This window comes from Heterocephalus glaber, unplaced genomic scaffold (assembly GCF_053883595.1).
Source record: "Heterocephalus glaber isolate CG9 unplaced genomic scaffold, H.glaber_assembly_v1.0 deba00001442, whole genome shotgun sequence".
Taxonomy (NCBI): domain Eukaryota; kingdom Metazoa; phylum Chordata; class Mammalia; order Rodentia; family Bathyergidae; genus Heterocephalus; species Heterocephalus glaber.
This window is the reverse complement of record NW_028258296.1, coordinates 1,135,922-1,151,150: the sequence shown is the minus strand read 5'-3', so window position 1 is coordinate 1,151,150 and position 15,229 is coordinate 1,135,922. Positions and strand designations below refer to the sequence as shown.

Sequence of the window (15,229 nt, the reverse complement as noted above, 5' to 3'; positions counted from 1 at the left end):
CTGAGCACTGCCTATGAGAGAGGGCTTTTAGAAGGAAAAAAATATGTAAGTATAGTAAAATTAACTCATTTCATCAATTTGTGCTCTGCCAGAGTTTCCTGACTGCGGCTACGAGGGCCGTAAAACTGATGAATTTGCATGGAAAAAGAAACCAGTGTAAGTAATTTGTGTAAGAGGCAGCGGGAAGGAGCCTGCCATAATTCAGAAACCCTGCAGATGCAGCCTGCCGCAGTGTGGGCAGCCCCAGCCTGGGAAAATGACGACACTGCAGTCAGCCTGACTCGAGTGGAAATCTATCATAAAGGTACTTTCTCTGCAGCACCTGTACCATGCACGGGCCCCAGCAACTCATTCCAAGCAGATTTCTGGTCTGAGCTCCCGTTTCCACATTGCCTTCTTAAATCTCCGACCAATGCACTCAGGGAGAACAGTATTCCAAACAGCAACATACAAGAAAGACACTGAACGAAAACACGGACCTCCCTTGATGTGAAAAGGAGCTTGCCTTGTATTAGAAGGGCTGAGCCACACTTTTTGTGAAATGTGGTATTAGGTGCTGAGCCCAGAAGAATGTTTTTAACTCCATGGAAAGGGGCTGCTAACCAAACCATGGCTCCTGGACACAAGTTCAGGAGGGAGGGAGGGGAAGAGAGAGACAGAGGAGAGTGAGACAGACAAGAAGAGACACAGAAACACAGAGAGAGAACCAGAAAGAGAGAGGAAGAGAGAGACAAAGAGACAGAAGGAGGAAAAGACAGAGACAGAGAGAAGCCGAGAGAGACAGAGACAGAGAGACACAGAAACAGAAAGAGACAAAGAGAAAGACAGGAAGAGGGAAAGAGACAGAGAGACAGAGACAGAGACAAGAGATGGAGAGAGACACGGGGAGACAAGAGAAAGAGACAGGGAGGAAAGGCAGAAGGAGGTGAATGAAGCAATTTTTATTTTTATTTTGGGAAAAACGTTTCCATTTTGTTAAAATAAGAATAATTCACTGACGCCTTCCCCAACCCCGTTCTGAATCATGAAGGTGGCTTATCTTAGACGGATGGATGACTACTGTGAACTTAATTTGTAAACTATGCATATTCAGGTGCTTCCTGTCATTAGCAAGTTCAGCCTGAGAAACTCAGCCCTAAGAGGTAGGGCATCTCCTACAGATTTCTGTATCCCTCTAGGCACACAACTTAGGGCACTTCACATATTACGCATGCAGCAAATACTTACTGCGCCAAACTACAATCACGAGCGTGTTATCGACAAGTAGGTACTGACAGACAACATGCTCGGGTTCTACCTGAGCTCCCCGTGGATCCTGCAGTATCCCCCGGAATATGCATTTGTATTATTCTCATTACAAAAGGGAAATTGGCTCTCAGGCCCAGGAGCAACATCAGAACCTCACAGGGGAGGCGCTGCAGAGAGGGCTCTGATGGGGCTGTTCCCAGATATCTGTGCACAGACAGGGCCAGCCCCACATTTGTGGCCTTCCTGTCCTTTCTGAAGCCCTAGGGAGAGGAATTCCACGAGATTCAAACCAAACGGGTAACTAAGGATCACCACCTCCGCGTGGCCCAGCCTGTGCCTCGCCCTTCCCTCTCACTTCCCTGACTGTGGGTCTGGGGCGTGGCAGGGCCCAGCTGGCGATGTGCAGGACACCGGGCCAGGTTCTTGGGCAGGTGAACAGTGCAGCTCCAAGGAGGGGCAGTGCTGACTGATCCCCTGCATTAGTGGCTTCGGCCTTGGGGAATGGAATTGATTTTCTGCATCTCAGCGCTTTCGGCTGAGGTCAGATATAGTAGCTGGTTAGTAAATGACACAGCCTCAGCCGTGGGCCCAGCTTCCCTGACAGCAATGGATTGGACTGGACAGCCCGACAGCTTCACCGCGGTGATCTCCACTCACGGCAGGGCTTCTCCTAAGCCCCTCTGCCGAAGGTGCCCTGGGACCATCTGCCCCGGCCACGTCCAGAACCTCTGCCCAGCAACACCCAGTCCAGCTGTCTGAACAATAACCCGTCCAGGAACTATGCAAGTTTTCTTCCTTCATCCACTGAGGAATCCTGGGTGTTAATGTGCACACCGGATCAGTTCGGTTCCAGTGTCTGCCTTACCGAGTGGCCTCCGCCAGTCTTGCCCTGGACATCTCAACTGCATGCCTCACACGGCCGGCCTCTCCTACCAAGAAGCAGCCAGGATGTGCACCCCAGCCAGGGCTCAACCCTGCCTGGGCCCCACTGTGGGGTAATAAAGGGTTTCCGCCAGCTTTGGAAAACACAAAGATGCCTTTTACTTACTGGACATGAGCATCTGCAGTTTGGGGAAAGGAGTTTCATGAATACTGTAGAAATACTGACTTTGGGTAGGAACGTGAGGAATCAGAGTTCCTGGCTTCCCAAAGCAAAGGAATGAGGGCTGGGATTGGATCTTGCTCTATCAGAATCACTAAGTCTAATAAATCAGTCATGAGGACGAAACTCTGAAGCTGCTCACTCCAGATACAAACACACGGAGCTCCTCTCTAAGGACCTTGCTGACCATGGGCAGTGCCAGCATTGGGTCTCACACAGCACAAAGAAGAGGACAGAGGCTCTGCGCAGGGACGGCCACAGTGGCCACCAGAGCTGCAGAAGTCTCAGTCCATGGGCCACGCCTGAGAACCATTTCTCTCTCGCACTAGAACTCAGGCCCAGCAGGCGGTTGGGCTTGGTATTTTTTGATTAAACGTAAGCTATGAGCTGAGACGGTTAGGCATTAATTGGTGGTAAAGCTCGATGCCCAACCTCCACCCTGGACTACTTTAGGCCACCACACTGCCATTTGCTCCTGGGTTCTGTGCATCACACACAGGAACCACTACCAAGGGTTTCCCTGGGAAAGGCTGGAGACAGATGAACATGGGTCAGAGAGCAGGACAGCGAACCAGCGAGCCTCCAGGGTGTGCGCATCTGCCTCTCCCGGTCACACCTCTGAGGAAGAGCATTCAGTCTGGCAAACCGAGTGGAAGCTAAAGGTGAGGTGCAGAGCAGAGGGTCTGCAGCGCTTGCCCTGAGAACCTCACCCAGGCTGCCCTAAAGGAAGGCGGGCTGCTCTCCACCCAGGATGTAGGTGGGGTGGGGGGTCCACCAGGCCACCGAGCTGGGAGCTGGGACTCGGGAAGTTGGGCAGGGAGGACACCTCTGCTATCCAGTCCGCTCTGTGCTGCCATCTCTACTACCCAAATACTAACCCGATATGGAAAGGAATAGAATCATACAATGTAACATCCTTCAGAACTAACCCAATTCTAGTATTTATTCTGAAAACTTACTGGAGTACAGTGGAAGAAACCTGCTAAATGGAGCCAGCCAGACTGATACTTTTCTTTCTCAGAGTATGGGAATATTTATTATTTTATCTCTTTGTGAGTGGTTCATCACAACTAGAAAATGAGACATTTGCAATGCCATAATATCTTGAGAATAAGGTGGCTTAGACAGGAAAAATGACAAAATGTACAGAGCCAGTCAACATTTGCTATGATGTAGCCAAACAGTTTCCCTAAAAACTGTATTTTGGAAACATGTGATTTTTCAAAGGGACACCACCCTCTGCCTGCCATACACCATCCTCCTCAATCCAGAAGAGCTGCCATGGCTCTGCAGATACAAAATGTGTGATGTGCATTTTGGGGTTACTAGTTGAGGCTGCTATTGACCATCTAATTATGCTGAGTTCCATTTATAAACACAGCTAACCACCAAGTTTATGGAGACTTTCTGTGCTGCTTTAATAGGATATTGATCGAGAGCAGGCTGAGTGGACTGCCGTTGGATCGTGGAACGGAGGTAAACGGCAAGGTCACTGCCCGATTCTGCCAGGGCTGCAGTCTGGGTTTTATTATCATCTTTTGTTTCTTCCTTCAATGCTCAAGACTGCATGGTTTCTTTCAAAAGAAGACCTTGCTTAAGAATAGAAATTATTCTTAAAATCATGCTCCACGCCATGATAACAGCCACCTGCTACTTCACAGGGGAGGATCCACAGGCCCTAGGCTACCGTACTGCACATCTGCAAATGGCGCCCGCTAGGCCTGGCCACCGGGACGTCCTGTCCTGGCCGATTCCTGACCAGTGCTTGTGCAGCTCTGCACTTTCAGGCTGAGGCTCGCTCTGCCTGCAGGCCCATTTTCCCTCAGTCCCTGCATCATAGCTCCTTCTGTCCCAGTCAGTCCATGGCGTCACGCGAGACCATGGCCAGCGGTCCTTAGCAAGTGGCTGGCCTGGACGTCCGTGTGGATGGCGACCCGGGCCCTGACGGGAAGCTGAGCGCTCAGGCCCCAGCTCCTGGTGACTCCAGAGCAGGCAGAGCAGCTCCCAAGGCGAGGGCACCGCCTCATCCAAGCCAGCACAGCCCCTGCCATGCTGGGCCATGGGGACAAGGCCTGGTCAAGGCGTCCATGCAGCAGCAGGGCCAGGACACTCAGCTGCTGGGTGGTAAGAGATTCCCAGCAGCACACTGGGAACCCAACAGTAGCCTGGCGGGGGAGAGCGGTCCTCACACCCGAAGATGCCAAGGGTCCAGCTTCTGGACTCCAGGGCCATGAGTCACTGCGCCACCTCTGCCTAACCCTGCAGCCTCTGCTGGGTCACAGGGTGGAGTGTGCCTGAGGTCCCCTTTCCCAGGGAGCGCGGCGTCACCCGACCGACTTCAAGGAAGCAGGCAGTGCTGCAGAGGGAAGTGGGCAGAAGCAGGGCGTTCTGGGAAGAGCTCTCTGGGTCCAGGCCAGGAGGAACAGGTGAGAGGCAGGCTCAGGCTCTGAGGAAACTCTGGCACAAGCCAAGAGAGGAGCTGTCTCACAGAGCGCTCTGGGGAGAGGCGGCCGGTCCTGCGTGTGAGGACGCCCGCTCCCCTCGTCTCCTGGCCTTCTCTCTCCCGGTGCTCTGCATCCCCTCCCACAGAAATCATGACCACCCAGGGGCGCTCACAGGGCCTGCTGCACAGGGAAAGGTGGCAGCCGGACCTGGCCGGGTTCATTCTCCCTGCTTTCCCTGCGGTAGCGACACAGCTCTCCTCTCCTGCCTTCGCCCACCTTCAGATGACCTTGAGCAACCAGAGGGTGCTGAGCCCCGGCAGGGCAGGCTGAGGGGTCCCCAGGACCAGGAGTCCTGACCCTGCGGCCAGGGCCTCTCCCCTTGTCACCTTTCCCTGTGCCCTGCCAGGGCCACTGCGGTGGGGACACCATCATCACCAAGGACTGAGCACTGCCCTTCAGGGAGCCCCCTGAGGAAATAGCGACGAGGGAAACCAAAGACAGAAACGGACTGGAAACCCGGGGAAAGTAAATATTTATAGCATCAAATTCACAGTCAAATACCAGTATCTAGAAAGAACACTTGCAGAGTGAGGCCATCCTGACTGATGACTGTGTGGCGGGCCGGAGGACGCGGGGAAGAGTGGCCATGTGGCGGGGGAAAGGCAGCACTACGGAAGCGGCGGGACCCAGGGCGCGTGGGGAGAGAGCAGGCCAGGGGCGTCTCCAGGGCAGGGACTGCGCGGTGTCCCAGGACGCAGGGACGGTGGACGTGTGTCACCAGCACTTGCTGAGAAAACACGCACCAAGGTACAGCGTGCACCCCAATGCCTGTCTGCCACGGGCCTGAGTGGACGGCCACGCGCCCACCTTGGCTCATCACTCTTGAGCAATGCCCTCGGCTATCAACTGGGCTCACAGGAGGGCTGTGGGGTGTGGAGGGCCCAGGCGCTCTGTAAGCCACCCCAGCTGCCTGTCCCAGGCCCAGACCTGCACACTGAGCCTGCCTGGCAGGAGCGAGGCCGGGGTTCCGTCCCCAGCACCGCGGAAAATGAGCACTGTGAAGTCTGCTAATTAAAAACAAAACTGGACCTGAAAACAAATCCAGGAAACAGTTTTAATTACGCATTTGACTTTTTCTGGCTGACATGAATTACTGCGAACGTTCTTTGAATGTGAAAGCTCAGTGACAGCACAGAACCCGGGGTCCTGCTTGGTTCTGTGACGCAGCCAGGCACGGCGAGGGCAGGACGGAAAGGCCTGAAGCTGCGTTGCCCTGTGCGTGCCTGGCTTAGTGCTGTTGTGGGCTGTGCCTGGTAAACACTGGTGACAATGACGGGTCTGAATGCTCCTGCGACTCTGCACCTCCCATGCCTCCCAGGACCATGTGGTGGGCTGGTCAGCCCAGCACCGGCCAGCGTGTTTCTCTCCAAGGACCTGGGATGTACCCGGCCTTGTCATCTGGACAAAGTGTCCTAAAATGGAGGGTGGGAGAGCAGAGAGCCATGCCTGGGGTGAGGAAGGGTTTCAGAAAGGTGTGCAGGGGAGGGAGCCAGCAGGGGTCTCTGCCCCAGGACCACCCTGGACGGACCCAGATCACAGGTCTGGGAGGAACAGAGGTCTTCGGAGCACCTAAACCAGGCCGAGAAAAAGTGTGGTTCACAGCCAGTCCCCCTCCTGCCAGGCGGGCTCAGGCAGCGAGCCCTCGAGGCACGAATCCAGGGGCCCTCAGGGGGGCCAGGCATGGGCAACCCAAGCCCTCCATGGGGCAGGAAGCAGACCTGGGTGCCTCAGCACGTGCCAGGCCCTGACAGCGTGCCACGTGGCATGGCCCTTGGGCCAGTGGGCTCCGGGACAGAGGACCGGGAGGAGGCTGCGGGGCACACAGGAGCCCCCCACAACCCAGGCTTGGGCACCGCATGGAGCTTGATGCCAATGCCAGCGGAGAGGAAAAGGGTCCAGAGCGCCAGTCTCAGAGTAAAGGGGTTTGGTTTTGCTTTTCTTTTATTTTTAAGGCTGCATTTGGATCTCAGTAAGGGTTTAATAGATTCCTGCTGTCGTTGTTATAAAATTGGGGGATACTGGCCATTTTCAAACATCTTACACACACACACACACACGCACGTGCGCGCAGAGCTGAGTGCCGGCCAGGCCAGGCCCCACTCCTGGCTCCACCTCCTCCCTTCTGGCCTTTCACCCAGGCCTGCCATCCAGCTCCGCACCTGGTCCGCCCCGGGTTCCAGCGCCCTATCCTGCCCCTCAGCCCCTCGCCTCCCCACACAGGCGGTTTCTCAGCGCCCCGAGTGAGTACAGACTGTGTGCCTCCGGGGCGACTGAGAAGCACACCTGACCTGGGGCTTGACTCTGGGCCAGTGACTCACTCTCGGGCAGGCGGGGAATTCCTGATGAACAGACCGCCTGGGAGGACAGCATGAGCAACGCGCTGGCCTGGCCCTGGCTTGGAGGAAGTGCTCTCCATCCCTGGCTCCTCCTCCAGCCCCGGCTGTGTCTCACCTTCTGACCCTGAGGTAAGGACACAGCCAGGCTGAGGGGCCGCGGGACTGGGGGACACCCAGCGCCTTCCACACGGCCTCGCCGCGCCCAAGAGCCACTGCACTGCTGTGAATATTCCCTGCTGCGGTATTTTAAAGAGGTGTGTGGGGAAGGAAATGATAATGTTTGGTACCTATTTTTCGTTTTTTATTAGGAGCTAGAACATCACAGTCATTGCAGGCATGCTTCTAAAAGAAACAGAGAGGCAGACAGAGGAGGAGAGACAGACTGCTGGACTCCTCCCCAGAGGGCCTGGGTGGTGTCTCGGCCCAAGCGCAATCAATGGGCCTTTGATGAGCAGACAGGTGGTGACAGAGCTGTGAGCAGGGCTGCCGCAGGTATCGACAGGCCGGTAACGACCACGCCACTCATGTCTCTCACACCTACCTCATTAGCATCGCTAAAGGTCAGAAGCACCTTCTCTCCAAATGCAGAGTTTCTCAGGACTCAGGGAAGACTCATAACTCATAAACATCCAGTTTGCACTGACATAAAGAACACGTGAGACACAGACTTCTGTCTGCCCTGTGCCTTTCATGAAACCTCTCATTCTTCCAAAAGTCCTGGCTCAGTACAATCCTCCCGGGGGAGCGTGGAAAGGGGATTCTGGGAACATTTTTCTGTAGGGCCCGGATGGAAAGTAAACACAAACCCAAGGCCAACCCCACTGAGTCAAAGCGAAATCTACTCACTCTGCGACACACGGACCAGCTCAGTGACACTGAACACCCCTGACGTGACGAAGCTGTCCTGGAAGCCCAGATGTCCTGTGGAAACAAAAACAACAGTTTCACTAAGATCAGAGGCGGGCGGCCTTCGCCTCCCTGGCCTGGGCCCACTTCCCGTGGGAGGACATAGTCATTTGGTGACATAGACAGCTCTGGGTCTGACTCCGGAGGCCATGGCAAGCTGTGACACAACGGGGTGGTTTTTGAGATAGTTTAAAAAAGTTCAACAGGAAATCTGAAACAAAAGATAATCTGAGAGAAATGGTTACCCGGAGTGACCTCTGAGACCTCCACAACGGGAAGAAAGTCACATGCCGAAGACCAGCCAGGACAGCCAAGTCCACAACAGTTTAAAACATCTCTCTGAAGAAACATCGGATCAGGCTTAGTTATGCATTTATTTAAACCAATCAGGATTTAAAGATGTTAGCCATCCTTTCCTGAAGCACTACAAGGAGAGATTTGAAAAAGCCAGAATAGCAAAAACAAGCTTACTTCATTAAATATAAAAGGAAATTATTTTGTACACTAATAAAGGTTTAGATATGCTTAGAGAACACGATTTTGGGGGGTTAATATTTTTTTGAGAAAATAGAAACCGATGGTTCAAAATTGATGAATCTATGAATTCGGTGTCTGCTTCATTTTCCTGACTATAGTTAACTTCCTTTAAGATAATTAATACGAACTCTATTACCAATTACCCATTGGTAATTTTATGGTACATTTAGAAACAAATACACATGGCAAAAAAAAATCCAAAATCTATCAGATGTACTTTAAGTCTCTGCCTCTAAAATTTTCTGATTCTGTGTCCACTGTAGGTAGATTCTAGTTGAGGATCTGTGTGTAAAGTTATGTCTACCTGCTTTAAACTTTGGCTCAAAGAAGTTGTTAGTTGAAGGGATTTTTTAAAATAACGGTTCTTTGCAATAAGAAACATAACCTTTAAGACATGCAACATAAGAAAACAGACCAACCTGAATATCTAATGATCCATAGATAAAGTGGATTTTTAAAATAAAAGCTGTACTTTCTGTATCACTGGGGGAACGCAAGTTTATATACGGTACTGAATAGGCCCCAGTACACTTTATCAAATGTCATGCACATGAACATATGCAAAAACCACTATGTTTTGATGGATTACAAATGGAATGATGAGTTATCCTTGTTTTGGTTACAATGGGTTTTTGTATAAGGAAGATTTTTACTGAGATTTAAAAGAAAAAATTTCAGTTAACTTTGATATCCAACACACATCTCTGGTATTTTAGATAAAACTATTCTAATTTTTAGGATATGCCATAATCATTAACTGCTTTATAATACAATGACAAAAGTTTCACTGAAATGTGCTAAAGAAATTTCACCTGTCAAAACAACCCAAACCCAGGTATTCAGCTGCTTTATTCAGTGAGCGCCTGCGGCACTGTCTCTTGGATTAAGAGAACTGAGAAGTAGAAACATTAATAAACACATAAACATTCTCTAAAGAGGTTCTGGCAAAACAGACCATCACATTTCTTTCTTACTGGGACATGCGTAAGATCGCGTTTATCCCACAGATCAGCACAAAGGAAATCCAGCCACAACCCACCCTGGGGTGACTCATCGCACGTGTAACCAGGAAATTCACTGCTGAATGGGAAGGTCCGGGTGTCTCCACCTCCTGCTCTTTCTCTGTCACTTGATTTACGGGCTGATACTTGCTTCCATTCCAATCTTTGAAATCCCTTATTTTAAGGAAGAATTAACAAGAATTTCTGTGCCGAGTGAATATAAACACAGGCACTTTAATCCTGCCACCAAAACATCAAGGCGCATGTCTGAGAGGCTCGATTGAGGCTGATGCGAGACAGGCACAGTGCTCACCCACTCCAGCCCCCACCCTCTCCGGTCGCTGGCTTCTTTCATCTGCCTCCTGTGTTGGTCCCCAAGTCTGGGATCCCCACCTCCGACTGATTTTATCCATGTCCATGTCATCAGCTACCAATCTAGCCCATGGTATTTGTGGAAACCAGGCTGGTTGATCTGTTCACCACTGTCCTCCATGTAGCTGAGGAATTTGTGAGTGGGTGTCTGTGGGATGTGTAGAAGAATGAACCCATAAGCCGAGGACCCTCAAATCTTTATCTTTCGCCTGGTTCCAGACCCATGAATCTCAGCAGACAACTGCTGGCGGTTCCATCCAGAGAGCCTGAGCACCCAGGCCAAACACCCGAAGCGGACCCACCTGTCCTTGCTCTTCGCCCCATCCACCACCTCTCTATGTCTTGGTGCCGGCCTGACTCCTCCCCTCGGACCCCGCACTTGGCACCCCCCGGCTCTCTTTCGCCTGTCTCCTCACCCTGCCCCTGTCCTGCCAGTGGCTCAGGTGCTCCCCGCTGCCCCTCAGCCTCCAAATCACGTGCTCACCACCACTGGTCTTGGATCCCTCCCCCCACCTCTTTCCGCTCTGCTCCCCATGGGCAGATGGAGGCCTCAGGCCAGGAACACCCGCGGGGCACCCACTGTGCTGGGCATGGTGCAGGGCTGGATGTACAGCCCTAGCTGCAGAGGTCACGGTTAGGAATGGACACAGCCAAAAACATGGAAAACACACCTGTAAGGAAAGGAGGGGCGGGAAAAGTGACTCCAAGGAAAGCAGCAGCAACGAGGGTGCGCGTGGTGCTCTCTCTCACAGACACCAAGGTGCGGAGAAGCCCGACTCGCGGGCGCAGCGCACTCCCCCAGCAGGGGCAAGTGAGGGCCAATGCCAACGTGGGGCAAAGCGGCCAGAAGGTGGGTTGTCCCTGTGTCCTGAGCCCCGACAACCCCAGGGCCCCAAGGTCAGCTACACGCAGCTCCTGGGCAGCGCTGGCGGTGGGGCTCGGTGCTCAGGCTCCTCCTCTGCCCTCTGCCCGGGCCCCTCTGTCCACTGCTCTGCCCGGGCACCTGTCCTCCCCACGCCTTGAAGGCCCCTGACGCCAGTCCTCACTGCTGCCAGCCCTCTCTGGACAGGGACGGAGTGTGTGGCCCATAGTGGGCCTGGGCGGGACCCGGCATGGTTCCCTGTGCTGGGCGCTGGCCTCCAAACCAGCCGCCCAGCTCAGACCCCAGCCTGGCACCCAGCCACAGAGGGCTGCGGGAGGCCCCGCCTGGGACACGCGTGCCGAGTGTGCTTTCCCTTCCTTCTGCCTCTTTCTCTTCGGGAGAGCATCAGGCTGCAGCCCAGCACAGAGCCCAGTACGGACAGCTGTGGGCGGGAACTTCGTGGCCATTCCCTCGGTATCCAGGCACAGGACAGGAGAAGTGCTGAGATGCGCTTGCGGCCCAGTGCGGCCCAGCTGGTTTCCCTGCTGAGGAGAGGACATGGGCCCCCGGTGCGGTCATCTAGTTCCCAGTTGGGAGACTAAGAGTTAAAGGGCCACATCACTTAGCTGCCACTGGGGACCAGAAGCCCTGCCTGGAAACCAGGACTGCTGCTATCCTGAGGTCCCTGCAAAAATGGCACGCACCCTCCTTCCACCAGACCCGAGTGGAAAGTGCACGATGCAGGGTCAGGTCTGAGAGTTCGGACGACAGTGTGCCCATCCTGACTCAGCCATCTCTGCGCTCCTTTCAGATCATCTGCATTTCAGACCAATTATGCTCATAACGTGTCCTTGACGGAAACCCCAGCTCCGCTCCCTCCCGGTCACTGGGGAACCTACTGGTAGTCTTGGGAAGGTGGTGAGGACACATGAGACCCGAGGCATCGGGAGCGACAGGGCTGACACAGTTCCCCGCAAACGTGAGCACACCATGCTCCAGCTCAGTCACACACGAGCCACAGAAACGGCTCTTGGGGAAATCGCACCAATCTTGTTCTCTGACTGCAAAGTAAGAGAAAAGTGGAAAAGAAAATAAAAGGGCAAATTTAAGCAGCTTGGGATTCAGATGTTATTCTCGTAAAAGATCCTCAGTCAGAAAGCATCAAACATGTCCGAAGGTCCTAGGGCTTATGTGTTGAACAGGCCCCTCAGAAACGAGGGCAAACACACTTTTGCTAAGTGTGCTGCAGGTGAAATGCCAGATTGCCTGGTGATCTCTGAATTCTGAACTGCTGTTTGGGAGCAACTGTACAGGAGACGGAAATGGGGAGCAGAGCCTTTCTCATTTTATATAAAATGGCTAAAAAGTTCCTTCCCTGGAGTCTTGTTAAGTGAATTCACAATTACAGCGTGGTTCTGGGGCCAAGGCGTCAGTCGTACTTGTCGGGGAGAGATGAGACTTTTGGGGAGAGGGAGACGTAAAAAGCTAAATTCTTTCACAGGCAGTTAGGAAAAGCAGCTCCCTACCTCGAGGACATCAGCGGCGATTATGAGAATGCCATTAGCTGGGCACCAAATCTCACTTCAAGGGGGGACTGAACACCTGTACACCTTTCCACAGGCTAGAGGGAGGCGCCAGGTGTGCGGTAGGCAGGTCCCCTTGCAGGGCCGCTCAGAGGCCACCAGGCAGGGCGTGAGCGCCCGTGACCCACAGCCAGCTCGGTGCCTGAGCGGGGAGCTCACACATGGTGCCAGGACACCCAGGCCTCAGAGCCGCCTGCTGCGGGCACAGACTGAGAAAACACATCTCTCGGCTCTTCCTGGGGCGACTGCACCTCCCAAGCTGCACACAGGGACCCAAGGCAGAAGCCTCCCGCCCTCCACCCCCTGCAGGACTCCACACAGACTCCCATTCTCGCCCTTATCGGGCCACCCAGCTCCTCCCTGGGATTTCCACTCCACTCCGTGAGCCCCAGGGGCCGGAGCCCTCGCTGGTTCTCTCCCCCAGCTTGCTGGACTTCAGGTGTGCTCAGGAAGTCAGGTCTCATCACAGGCCCTGCCTGCAGGTCTGTCACTAGCCACTGCCAGCCGCATCCAACCCGCACTGCTGACGGCCTCGGCTGCATTCCTGCAGAGGGGAGGCCGGGTGGGGCTGACGATGTGCAGCACGGAGCCCAGCGCAATCCCAGGTGCCGGGTGTGCAGTTCACAGTTCCTCGGCGATTCAGATGACCGCCTTGAGGTCCCGTCTGCTGGCCTTGGAGGCCAGCATGAATTATTATTAGCTTGCCTGTGTGGAATATGTCACCTCTGTGGTCTTTGAGGGAAGATCTGAGAATGTGGGATTTCAGCGGCTGAATGGGAGCATGCTTCTGCTGACTCACTAAGACCAAATTCTACAGTTTTGGTCTGCATTTGTGATTACATGTGGCCGACCAATTCTTCATCACTAATTGGTGACCTTTGAGATAATTCTTTTAAACTAATTCCTTTGTATTAAAAATGCAATAATTCAGATATCTACTAAAAATATAGGAATATAAAAACACACATATTCTGTTTGTGTGGTTAACCTTTATGATGTGGTGAAAAGCCATTTGGTCAGCTGCTCACAGTCAACGAGCGGATGCAGGGTAACCCTTAAATGATTGACATGTTGACTGTGGGGCTGGACTGACGATGAGACTGGAATATTTCTGTATCTAGAAAGTGTGCCTGAGAATCTGCAAAACACAAAACGATGTTTTCCACTAATCACATGACGAGTGTTTTCGGGGTGTCAGGTGAACAGTGGGTCGTCACCGATGCGACTGCAGTATGGTCTCGACTGTCACTCTGCTGGGTTCCAACACGGGGAGGAGCTGTACCACTGTGGAAGTATGGCCTGGCGCTCAAAAGAAGGCTGAGACCCAGGGCCTGCGATGCAGACAGCAGGACCACATGGCCGGCCGCGTCTGTGCCGACTCAGGTAACTGCAGCTCCCAGCTCCTGGCTCCCGGCTCCACAGGACCAGTTCGAACTCGGACACCGGATCTGTGGTGTGGGTTGCTTGGTTTTTGCCATCATTTCTCAGGCAGTGGCTTCTGCCACATCTGTACAGACGAGGCCATTGTTTGGTTTAATGTTTTCCTTCAACAAATGTGTACTGACCATGCTGCCAGGCCCAGGAGATGGGAGCTGTCAACAGTCCTTACTCTCGGGCTCACTGCCCTGTCAAGGAAGAAGTTTACGCCACAATTTTCAGTAATGCACGTGTGTAAATGTGGACTTTGAAAGAACTTTCTAGGACGACATCTGAAGCTAACAGACCACAGCAAGGTTCTGTGCACCAGGCGTGCTGGTCGTCCCTGCATATCCGAAGCTGCGGCTGCCCACGCCCAGCCTGCCTCCCTGTGGGCAGTGACAGGACCAGAAAGCTGAGCAGCGATGCGGTCCACATCCACACACCTCTCGCTGCAGCCTGAGGCCGCTCTTCCTGCTCCGACACTTCCAGCCATGCAGCCAGTGGACACGGCCACAGGGCAGCAGAACACGAAAACGGACGGGACCCAGACTCTGAGGCTCAGTGGACAGGGCCACCAGCATCGGGCTGTGCATGTGGGTCACCAGAGAGAAAGCAGACTTCGGTGTACGCTGACCGCCGTACTTCACATTCTTGTATACGGTGTATACATATCATACACACACAAGAAAAACTTTCTTTCCTGTGCCCACTTCGCACCTGCCTTGATCAACATAACTTCTGACTTTTCCTTTTGACTCTCAAGTGCCCTAAATTGGCCGCACACGCATCACTTCCAGTCTGCACGCGTGTCCTGCTTGGCCAGCGCAGGGCGCAACACAGCGTGCCCGCCTCTGCCTGAGGAGCCTCCCTCCCTGAGACTGGCTGTGCTGGCCGGGCCGCTCTGGGCGGCCTGAGGAGGCGCAGGTACTGCGAGCCGCTGCCCAGCTCCGTGCATCAGCACGGTGAGGGAAGCATGGGTGGCTAGCTGAGCCCTTTTGCTTGAAGGAAAGCAAGCCGTGGAAACTCACGTTCCCCGAGAGGTAATCTGAGAACACTCAGCTACGCGTTCAGAGCCTCTCAAAGTCTGGCTCCTGACGCGCCTCTCCAGCCTCATCTTCCAGGGCGACCCACAGTGCCTGCCGCGTCCCTGCGCCTTCTGCGCACCCAGCAGCGCTCCGCTGTCCACACTGGCACCCAGCCCACACATGCTCGTGACCCCCAGAACGTGCTACCTGGGTCAGCCCCCTGAAACACTCCACCCAAAACAAATACGAACAGAAACACAACATCCAGGAATCCAACACTTACTTTACACAGTGAAATGAACTAAAAAACACTGTCACATCCACTCTTGGAAAA

At 53.7% G+C, this 15,229-nt stretch overlaps 1 protein-coding gene across 13 annotated transcripts in view; it reads right to left on the bottom strand.

The window, feature by feature from the left end:
• The window catches only part of Nfia (nuclear factor I A), a 306,327-nt gene that overhangs the window by 87,948 nt on the left and 203,150 nt on the right, over positions 1 to 15,229 (bottom strand). For all 13 annotated transcript variants that reach the window (XM_087212645.1, XM_021255657.2, XM_021255656.2 and 10 more), the window contains one exon: positions 8,037 to 8,111. In XM_087212645.1, the coding sequence (XP_087068771.1) occupies positions 8,037 to 8,111 (75 nt within the window). The remainder of the gene's footprint in view (positions 1 to 8,036; positions 8,112 to 15,229) is intronic.